The sequence below is a fragment of the Mustela erminea genome, chromosome 18 (genome assembly GCF_009829155.1).
Source record: "Mustela erminea isolate mMusErm1 chromosome 18, mMusErm1.Pri, whole genome shotgun sequence".
In the NCBI taxonomy this organism is placed as follows: Eukaryota; Metazoa; Chordata; class Mammalia; order Carnivora; family Mustelidae; genus Mustela; species Mustela erminea.
In genome coordinates, this window is record NC_045631.1 from 26,721,129 (window position 1) to 26,733,163 (window position 12,035).

Below are 12,035 nucleotides of genomic sequence, written 5' to 3' on the forward strand. Positions count from 1 at the left end.
GTTTGTCATGTTCAGAAAATCATTTTGTTGTGGAAAAGTGAAATCAGAACACATGAGCAGAACTGTGATAATTCAGACTTAGTATAACTCAGCAAAAACTAGGAGGAGTGAAGAAGTATTGTCCACAAAAGGATAACTAAGCATTCATGCCCAACCTTAGAAATTTATTGTTTGGATAACAACAGTAATATGGAAAGAAGATAAAATATGTCAGTGACCTCATGACCATAGTTGGGTGCAGAGTGGGAGGCAATGTTACATAAACTGTTACACATTTGAAGTAGAGCTCAGTAAATGACACTTTTCATCATCTAAAATGTATTCTCTTGGAAGTAGTCAGGACACTGACATCTTGTATGGTATTTTTTAATTTAACATAGTGACTAGAGTTGTACCTTATATTAGCCAGGTGGATAGCAAACTCACATATACTTCATCTTTTCATTTCAATGCCTACCTTAATCTTCCCACTAGCACTTAATATGCTTTCATAGCATTTTTTTCAACCGAGAAAAGTTTTAAGAGTTAAAAAATGTGATTCTGCTTTTGGCATAGCAGAGTGAGCCAATAAACCATTCTTCCCACAGAAAACAAATATAAATTCTGGACAAAATATAAACAAACACGCACAAATTTGGATGTGTGTATTATAGTTCCTGGAATAACCGATAGAAATGTAATGTAAGAGAGATATTTAAAAAGATAATAGGAAAATTAAAAGTGGATATTAAAAGTATTGAAATTATCTAGAAAAAGGAAGGAAGCAAGAGCAGAGAAACAACAAATGGAAGGAAACCGTCAGAAAAGTAATAAAAAAATAATAAACTTGTAGCTATAAACTTAACACTACAAGTAAGTTAGGCTAAATGTGAATGAACTACAAACGCCAACTTAAAAAGTCCAGAATTAGATTAAAAAAAACAAAAACCCAAATTAGACCTCAATTATTATCTAAAACAAAGTAATTTATATTAATTAAATATAATATTAATTTAAATATATATTTATATATAAATATTAAATACATTTTTAAAATATTTATAAAATAAAAATATTAAATATATTTATAAATATATTTATATTGATTTTAAAAGTGAAAAAATGGAAAAGCACATACCATGTGTGAACCAATCAAAACAAAGCTAGAGTGATGGTATCAGTATCAGAAAAAATAGACTTCAAAACAGGAAAATATCAGGGTTGAAATGGGACATCACGATAAAAGAGGCTGTTCACCAAGAAGTCCTAATAATCCTAAATGTGTATGGACTTAAAAAAGGTCTAAAATTTAGGGAGCTTATATAACTGAAAAAAAAAAGACATATCCACAATTATACTTGGAGATGTTCAGTTCTGCTCAGTGGTGGTAGAACAAGAAAGTAGACAATCAATCAGTAAGGATATTAAATATATATTAATATCCTTTAATATACTATTATATATATTTATATAATTTATATAAATTTGTATATATAAAAATTTATATAAATTATATAAATATATAATTACATATTTATATATTTATATATACAATATATTTAATATAATATAGTATATATTTATATATTTAATTATATATAAATAATATGTATATTTATATAATATTTATATAATATTAAATATATTTAATATTCTTTAATGTAAAGGATATTAAAGATCCTAACAACACTATAAATAAACTTGAATTAGCTGACCTTTATAACACTGCAGCTGTTCAAGTATATGTGGGACTACTCTAGTCTAGTCTCATATAAAATAAGGTTTAACAAATTCCTTATCATAATGGAATTAAATTAAAATCAATATGTGAAAGATACCTTAAAAATACCCAAATACTTGGAAAAACTTAACAACATATTAAATATCCCATGAGTAAAGAGGAAATATTTAGAAAACATTTAGAACTGAATGAAAAAAAAAAAAGGCAGTATCAAATTTTTGGAATTCATTCCATTTTAAAGCAGGTTTATAGGGAAATTTATACTAATAAATGGTATCCTGAAAAAGAAGAAAGTTCCTGAAACAATAATCTAAGCTTTCCTTAAAGTTGAAAAAGGAGGTACCTTAATGGCTCAGTCGGTTAAGTATCTGACTTTTGATCTCAGGGTGGTGAGTTCATGTACACTAAAAAAAAAAAAGTGGAAAAAAGAAAGCAAATAAAACTAAAAAGAATGAAGGAAATAGTAACAGAATATACTAATAGCAGAAGGAGGAAAATAGGAGAAATCAATGAAATCGAAAGAAAATCAATGACAGTTGAGGCATCTGGGTGGCTCAGTTGGTTAAGTGTCTGCCTTTGGCTCAGGTCATGATCTCAGGGTCCTGGGATTTAGCCCCACATCAGGTGCCCTGCTTGGCGGGGAGTCTGCTTCCCCCTTCCTAACCATCCCCCAACTTGTTCTCTCTCTCTCAAATAAGTAAAATCTTTAAAAAAAAAAAAAAAAAAAGAAAGAAAAAAAATATCTCTGCGACACCCAAATAAATATCCTTGAAAGCATCTAGCTAGAATGAGCAAAAAGAGAGAGAGAAAACAAATTGTTGATAATCTCAATGAAAAAGTGGACATCACCAAAGACCCGGCCATTTCCTTGAGTTACAGAAAGTGATTCACCCAAGAAGAACATTAAACACTCAAATTTTCCATTTTAAAGTAATAAAATTTAAATTACAAAGAAATTAAATTTAAAAAATTGTTGAGTGTTCAACTACAGAAAGGCCCACTGGCAAATTCTACTAAACATCTAGGTAAGAAATAATAGCACTTTTCCCTAATCTCTTCTAGAAAATAAGAATATAAGGAACCTTTCACAATAGGACCAGCTTTACCCTGATTCTAAAAACAGATAAATACATGATTAGAAACCTACAAATGAATATCCCTCAGGAACACATCATGAAAATCTTAAAACATTAGCTAATTGAATCTGACAGCATATAATAAAGGATTTTGACCAGGTGGAGCTTGGTCAACATTTGATAATCAGTCATTAGTAAAATTCACCGTATTAATCGAGTAAAGAAGACGACCACATAATCATCTCACAGGTATAAAACCCTGGACAAAATTCAACATTTCATTCATTATAAAAGCTCTCAACAAACTATGACTGGAAAGGAACATCCTTAAGTTTATAGTGGGCATTTATAAAAAATCCTACAGCTAAAATCATACTTAAAGATTGAATACTTGTCTTAGAATTTGGAAGTTATGAATATTGCTTCTCACCAGTCCTGTTTCCCTCAGCAAATGTAGTAAGTGAAGAAAAAGAGAAAAAGGCATGTAGTTTGGAAAGGAAGAAATTATGTCTAGTCACATACTACATGATATTCTGTAAAGAAAATTCCATCTAATCTACAAAGAAACCTTTGCTAGAGCTGGCAGAATATAAAAAATGCCAATTTTATGTCTGTGTATCAGCAGGGAAAAATTGATAATTGAGATAAAATAAAGAATACCATTTATAATGGATCCAAGAAAATATATTTACAATTTGTGTGCCAAACAAGGAAAAAAAAGTCAAAGAAGATATATGTTAAGAAATGTGAAGTGTTCCTAGGTCAGAAGACTCAATATTGTTAAGATGTTCATCATACTCAAATTGATTTATAGACTTAATATAATCCTCCCACAAAATCCTAGGAATTTTTTAAAATATCAAAATCTGATTCTGTGTTTGGAAAGGAATTGGAATAGCCAAAATAATGTTGAAAAGGTTCTAACCTGATTTCAAGATTTACTATAAAGTTACAGTAGTGAAGAAAGTGTGGTATTAATGAGAGTATAGATGACTATAGATGAAATTGATGGACTAGAATAATAATTCCAGAAAAAGATCTATGCAGATACAGCCAGTTGATATTTGGCAAATTGACAATAGATTAAAAAAATAAAGGATAAAGAATTCAGTGGATAAAGAATAGTTTCTGAAAGAAATCTTGCTGGAACAATTGAACATCATTTCCAAAAAAAGCTCCTTTGTGTGATACCTCATGCTTTTTATAAAAATTAACTCAAAATGAATGATAGACCTGTATGTAAAATATAAAACTCTGAAAATTTTACCAGAAAAAATAGTTGAGACCATGGATTAGGGAAAGAGTTCTTCACCGAGATACTTTGTCAAAATTAAAAACTTGCTCTGTGAGACACTATAAGCAGTTTGGATAAATGTTATGCTAGGGTAGAGACACATTTTAAACTAGTGAATTAAGGTAGGGTATTGTAACTGAAACTCAAAATTCAGGTTTTGAAAAATGGTAAAAAGTGGGAGCAGGTTTTAGTTTCATGGAGAGAAGTCATTTTCACATTTTTTGTTATCACATTGGCTGTTTTAAAATGTTTGAGAACTCTTAGTAACCCTTTCTTTACTAGGCATACGGGAACAGAAAACTTCTACAATTAGTGTCCTCACTAAATTATACTGATGTATACTGATGTTGCATGAAGGTTCATACAGAATAAAGATGTTGTATTTTATTTTTTTTAATTGGGAGAAGTTTTTTACATATTTGGTTATTTTTTTTTCCCATCGGTAGTACTTTAAAGCATAAAGAGGGGTGCCTGGGTGACTCAGTGGGTTAAGCCTCTGCCTTTGGCTCAGGTCATGATCTCAGGGTCCTGGGATCGAGCCCCGCATCGGGCTCTCTGCTAAGCAGGGAGCCTGCTTCCCCCTCTTTCTCTGCCTTCCTCTCTGCCTACTTATGATCTCTCTCTGTGTGTCAAATAAATAGGTAGACTTTTCAAAAAAAAATTAAAAAAGCATAATGAATACTTTGAAAAATATTTCATCCACATGCCTAATTGTTTTTATTTTTACTCTCTTTTTGGTGTGTCTTTCAGGAATGCTTCTAGTCACAACAGACACCCTTGGCCATGACTTTCATGTCTTCCAAATTCTTACTCATCCTTGGTCTTCATCACAAAGTGCTGTCCATCATCTGTATACTCTTCACAGAGGAGAAACTGAAGCCAAAGTAAGTAGTATATTTTATAGAAGGTGTTTGTGTGTGTGTAATATGACATCTGATTAAGCTGTTTATTTGGGACTTAATTTTAATGTTATTGAGAACATAAAATTCCCTATTTTGACCCAATAAATACATAAGCAGTGGGTAAACAAGTCAGTGAACTTGGTAAAACAAAAATTCTATTTATCCTTATCCTCCTACTCTATACCATCTCCTTCTCTCCCACCCCCGTCCCTCGACTGGTGAAAACCCCTTCATCCATTAGATATCTCTCCAGGTCTTTTTTGTGTGTTTTGGTTTTATATACTTGCATAGATGCACATGCACACACATATGCAGGTAAGCCCATATTCATATATATGCAAAAATTATTGCATTTTATGACATGACTCTATGGATAATATTTGGTGGTATAGTGAGAATGAGTTGTGTACATGTGTTCCCAGCTCTGGCTGTAGTGACATTACATTTGTGTTAGGAGTGTTTAATGGAAATCGACACACACTGCAAGTCAGAACTATTTTTTTTTCTTATGGAGCCAGTTTTTAACGTTTAGCAACACATCACTGTGCATGCATGTATGGGCATGCATGTATACATGGGTGTACATCCCCACAACATCCACACACACATCCACACCCACACCCACAGATATAACTTACTATTTGTTTTAGGTACCATGCTAAGTGCTTTTACATGTACTCTTAATGTCACTTGGTAGATACTGAGATACTTAATAGGCTAAAATTCCAACTGTTCAATCTCTGGTTTCCCAGAGCTTGTAGTTATGCATTTACCATGTGCTACTGTATATCCTTTATCCTAAGAGCTCATTGACCCATCACCACTTATTAGCTAGTCCATCCTTTCCAGGTAGTCGAAAATGCTGTTTATCATAAGTTTCCATTAAAATTTTCTATCATAGAATGAAACGTCTTAAATATATAGAAATCTATGAGTTTGTAATGATACTTAAAAAGGAAGTATTGGACATAAGTGTAGGTTGCTTGTTTACTAACTCATTATTTTGAAAATTGATAACTGAAGCATGTACCTTGTCTTCCTTATTTCAATTTAATAAGATAACTGAATAGCTGGTGAGGGAAAGTTTTTCTTTATGGAAGAATTCCAGTATTAAAAATGTTAGAATTTAGATTTAGTGTGGTGGTCATTTCGTAATATATACACATATTGAATCATTATGTTGTACTCCTGAAACTAATAGAATGTTGTATGTCAGTTATACCTCAATTAAAAAAAAGTCAGAATTTTAAGAATCACCATTATTGCTACCCCTAATGAAACAATGGATTTAGGCATTTATCATCTGTATTTAGTTTTAGCTGATTACCAAAGTGGAACAGTCAGATATCATGTACTTCCTGATTTGATGTAATAGGATGTATACAATATTATCTATGAACTATTTCTGCCCAGTCTTCTAAATTAAACCTGAATCCAATTCAGCCCCTAGATGTAATTAGTACTTTACATAAAAGACAGAGATAGATAAGTTAAACAATACCATGAGAATACAGCCAGCCAAATCTAAAATGTGGGAAGTTCTTCATTCAAAATGTTACCGATTTTTTAAAAGTTTTTATTTAAATTGCAGTTAATTAGCATACAGTGTAATATTAGTTTCAGGTGTAGAATTTAGTGATTCAGCACTTACATGTAACACCTGATGCTCATCACAAGTGCCCTTCTTAATCCCCATCATCCATTTAACCCATCCCCCCCACCTGTCTTCTGATAACCATCAGTTTATTCTCTATAGTTAAGAGTCTGTTTCTTGGTTTGCCTTTCTTTTCTTCTCCACTGTGTTCATTTGTTTTGTTTCTTAAATTTCATATATGAGTGAAATCATATGGTATTTGTCTTTCTCTGACTGGCTTATTTTGCTTAGCATTATACTCTCTAGCTCCATCCACCTCATCACAAATTGCAAGATTTCATTCTTTTTTATGGCTGAGTAGTATTCCATTGTGTATATATACCATATCTTCTTTATCCATTCATCAGCTGATGGACATTGGGCTCTTTCCACAATTTGGCCACTGTTGATAATGCTGTTGTAAACATTTGGGTTCATGTGTCCCTTGGAATCAGTTTCCTTTGGATAAATACCCAGTAGTGTAATTGCTGGATTGTAGGGTAGTTCTATTTTTAACTTTTTGAGGAACCTCCATACTGTTTTCTAGAGTGGCTGCACCAGTTTGCATTCCCACCAACACCTGTTGTTTCCTGTGTTGTTAATTTTAGTCATTCTGACAGGTTTGAGGTGGTATCTCATTGTAGTTTTGATTTGTATTTCCCTAATGTTGAGTGATGTTGAGCATCTTTTCATGTGGTATCTTTTTTGTCTGTTCATGCCTTCTGCCCATTTTTCACTGGACTGTTTGTTTTTTGGGTGTTGAGTTTTATAAGATCTTTATAGATTTTGGATACTAATCCTTTATCAGATATGTCATTTGCAAATATCTTCTCCCCTTCCAAAGGTTGCCTTTTAGTTTTGTTGATTGTTTCCTTCATTGTGCAGAAGGTTTTATCATTTTTTTAACTTTACCAAATTATTATTTTTTTTCAAATTTTTGTTTAAATTCTAGTTAGTTGACATATAGGGTAATACTGATTTCAGGAGTAGAATTTAGTGATTCATCACTTACATGTAAACCCAGTACTCAACACAAAATCCCCCCTTAATACCCATTACCCAAAAGCTTTTTATCTTATCCTGATGAAAGGCTTTTTATCTTGATGAAATCCCAATAGTTTGTATTTGCTTGTTTCCCTTGCCTGAGGAGAGAGATCTAGTAAGATATGTCTTACTTAGTAAAACATAGTAAGCAGTTACTATGTGGCAACATCCAACTATATGGTTGTTATGTAGAAGTTACTATATAACAACTTAGTAAGAAGTTGCAGTAGCTGATGTCAGAGTGGTTACTGCCTATGTTCTCCTCTAGAATTTTGATGGTTTCCTGTCTCACATTTAGGTCTTTCATCTATTTTGAATTATTTGTGTTTGGTATAAGAAAGTGTTCCAATTTCAAATTCTTTTGCATGTTGCTGTCCAGTTTTCCCAACACCATTTGTTGAAGAGACTGTCTTTTTTCCACTGAATATTCTTTCCTGCTTTGTTGAAGATTGACCATGTAGTTGTGGTTTCATTTCTGGGTTTTCTAGTGACCTGAATCTTAACAACAAACATCGCTAACGCTTGAACCACATGGGTTTGAACTTCATGGGTCCACTCATATGTGGATTTATTTTGATAAGTACTATAAATGTAGTTTCTCTTTCTTATGATTTTTCTCTTTTAATTATTTTTAAGTTTTTACTTTAATAATCCAGTGCTTATCATGACAAGTGCACTCCTTAATCCTCATCACCTGTTTGACCCATCCTGCCACACCCCCCCATTCCCCCCACCCCGCCCCCGTAACCATCAGTTTGTTCTCTGTAGTTAAGAGTTTGTTTCTTGGTTTGCCTCTCTCTATTTTTTCCCCTATGATCATTTGCTTTTTTTCTTAAATTCCACAAATGAGTGAGATCTTATGGTATTTGTCTTTCTTGGACTGACTTACTTCACTTAGCATTATATTCTCTAGCTTCATCCACGGCATTGCAAATGACACGATTTCATTCTTTTTTATGACTGAATAATATTCCACTGTGTGTGTGGGGAGGTATGGTGTGTTTGTGAGAGAGAGAGAGAGAAAGAGACATCTTCTTTATCTAATCATCAATTAATGGACATTTGGGTTGCTTCCATAGTTTGGCTGTTGTAAATAATGCTGCAATAAACATAAGGGTGCATGTAGCCCTTTGAGTTAGTGTTTTTGTATTCTTTGGGTAAACACCCACTAGTGCAATTGTTGGATTGTAGGGCAATTCTGTTTTTAAATTTCTGAAAAACCTCCATACTGTTTTCCAGAGTTGCTGCACCAGTTTGCATTCCCACCAGCAGTGTAAAAGTTTCCTTTTTCTCCAAATCCTCGCCAATACCTATTGTTTCTTGCATTTTTGATTTTAGCTGTTCTGACAGGTGGGAGGTGGTAGTGCATTATAGTTTTGATTTGTGTTTCCCTGATTCTGAGTGATGTTGAGCATCCTTTCATGTGTCTGTTGGCCATCTGTCTGTCTTCTTTGGAGATAGGTCTTTCATGTCTTCTGCCCTGGTTGGTTGTTTTTTTTTTTTTTTTTTTTTTTTTTGTCAGAGAGAGTGAGCACAGGCAGACAGAGTTGCAGGCAGAGGCAGAGGGAGAAGCAGGCTTCCTGCTGAACACGGAGCCCGATGTGGGACTCGATCCCAGGACGCTGGGATCATGACCTGAGCTGAAGGCAGCCGCTTAACCAACTGAGCCACCCAGGCGTCCCTTCTGCCCTGTTTTTAATTGCATTATTTGTGGGTTATTTATTGGGTTTTTTTTGGATGTTGAGTTGTATAAATTCTTTATATAATCTGAATTCTAACCTTTTATTGGATATGTCATTTGCAGATATTTTCTCCTATTCATTAGGTTGCCTTTTAGTTTTGTTGATTATTTCCTTTGCTGTGCAGAAGCTTTTTACTTTTATATAGTTCCAGGAGTTTATTTTTCGTATTATTCCTCTGCCTCAGGAGGCATATCTAGAAAAATATTGCTACAGCTGATGTCAGAAAATTACTGCTTATGCTGTCTTTTAGGATTTTTATGGTTTCAGGCTTCACATTTAGGTCTTTAATCCATTTTGAGTTTTGTTTTTTTATATATATGGTAGAAGAAAGTGGTCCAGTTTCATTCTTTTGCATGTTGCTGTCTAGTTTTCCCATTACCACTTGTTGAAGAAACTGTCTTTTTCCCACTGGGTTCTTTCCTGCTTTGTCAAAGATTAGTTGTGGGTTCATATCTGCGTTTTCTATTCTGTTTCATTGACCTGTGTGCCTGTTTATATGCCAGTATCATACTGTTTTGATTACTGTAGCTTTGTAGTATAACTTAAAATCTGGAATTGTGATACCATCAGCTTTGTTTTTCTTTTTTAAGATTATGTTAGCTATTTGGGATCTTTTGTAGCTCCATACAAATTTTGGGACTATTTGTTCTAATTCTGTGAAAAATCCTGTTGGTATTTTGATAGGGATTGCATTAAACGTGTAGATTGCTTTGGCTAGTATGGACATTTTAACAATATTTGTTCTTCCAGTCCATTAGCATAGAATGTCTTTGTAGTCTTTGTATCATGTTCAATTATCAGTATTTTATAGTTTTTGGAGTACTGTTCTTTCACTTCCTTGGCTAAGTCTATTCCTAGGCGTCTTATTTTTGGAGTATTTGTAAATGGGATTGCTTTATTCATTTCTGTTTCTCTTGCTTCGTTATTAGTATATAGAAATGCAATGGATTTCTGTACATTGATTTTTTTATCCTGTGACCTTGGTGAATTCATTTATCAATTCTGGTAGTTTTTGGTGGTGTCTTTCAGGTTTTCTGTATATAGTATCATGTCATTTTCAAATTTTGAAAGTTTTATTTTTTTCCTTACCCATATAGATGCCTTTTGTTCCTTTTTGTTGTCTGATTGTTATGGCTAGGACTTCCAGTAAAAGTGGTAGAATTGACTTGGTGATCTTGTTCCTGATTTTAGGGGGAAAGCTCTTAGTTTTTCCCATTTGGTATGATGTTGCTGTGGGGTTTCTCATGTACGGCCTTTATTATATTGAGGTATGTTCCCTCTAAACCTATTTTACAACTGGTTTTTATTATGAATGGATATTTTACTTTGTCAGATGCTTTTTCTTTGTCTATTGAAATGATTATATGGTTTTTATCCTTTCTTTTGTTGAAGTGTTTGTTATATCACATTGACTGATTTCTTTCTTTATTTTTCTTGCCTAATATCTCTGACTTGGACTTCCAGTAGCATGTTGAAAAAAGTGGTGAGAATGTGCATCCTTGTTTTGTTCTTGATCTTAGAGGAAAAGCTTTCAGCTGGTCACTGTTGAGTGTGATGTTAGATGTGGGCTTCTCATAGATGGCCTTTATTATATTGAGGTACATTTCCTTTATACCCATTTTATTGAGAGTTTTTATCATGAATGGATGTTTTTATTATGAATTGAATATTTTAAAATGCTTTTTCCATATCTTTTGAGATGGTCATTGGCTTTTTATCCTTCATTTTGTTAATGTGTGGATCTCAGTCAGCATCTAGATGGTGGCTAATTGAAAGCTGGACTGTCAGGCAGCAGCTTTTAAAGTATGAAAATATATCTCTCTTAAGGATAGTTTAGGAGTGGGACATTTTTGTCTACTGCTTCTGTTCTGTGCCCTGGGTAGAAGTCATTTTAAATTATGTAAGTACCCCTTCCCCTCCCCAAATTTATAACACTTCTTTTATTTATATATATCATTTGGTTAATAGATTCCTATTTTATTTCAGTGGCTTATTTTCATTCAATGACTATTTATTTTAATGCTCAGGATATCTCAGATTTGTCCAGTGGCATCTATCAACTTGACATGTGTGTCCTTTGACATATCTCAATTTTTCTCTTACAGTGTCCTTACCTTCTGCACATCTAAACTTGCTTATTCTTAGTTACTGTTCATTTTTGTTTCTTTTGTATGGAAGTTTCTAAGTAGATGACCGTTTTAGATGAAGATTCAATATTTAGCTATGCTGCTGGCACATTTTATTTTATTTTATTTTTAAAATATTTGTTTATTTGAGAGATGGGAAGGGTTGGGGAGGAACAGAGGGAGAGAGAGGGGAAACTTACGCAGACTCCATGCTGAGTGCAGAGCCTGACACGTAGCTGGATCTCATGACCTTTAGGTCATGACTTGAGTTAAAATCAAGAATCAGATGTTTAACCGACTGCCATTCCGGTGCCCACACATTTGATTTCTTAACTCTGTTTTTGTAATACCTTTTCTGTCCTCACCAGTAATTTGTATGCCCTACTTCAGCTATAACCTAGAATTCTACTATTTTAAATGTTTATACTTTTTTTTTTTTTGCTTACACCTTTTTTTTGGTAAATCATTTGCATTAGCATTATTTATCATTTAATTACC

At 33.1% G+C, this 12,035-nt stretch overlaps 1 protein-coding gene across 12 annotated transcripts in view; it reads left to right on the plus strand.

Moving 5' to 3' along the window:
* Positions 1-12,035, plus strand: part of BCAS3 (BCAS3 microtubule associated cell migration factor) — a 587,541-nt gene that overhangs the window by 206,239 nt on the left and 369,267 nt on the right. For all 12 annotated transcript variants that reach the window (XM_032320065.1, XM_032320063.1, XM_032320069.1 and 9 more), the window contains exon 14: positions 4,841-4,974. In XM_032320065.1, coding sequence (XP_032175956.1) covers positions 4,841-4,974 — 134 coding nt within the window. The remainder of the gene's footprint in view (positions 1-4,840; positions 4,975-12,035) is intronic.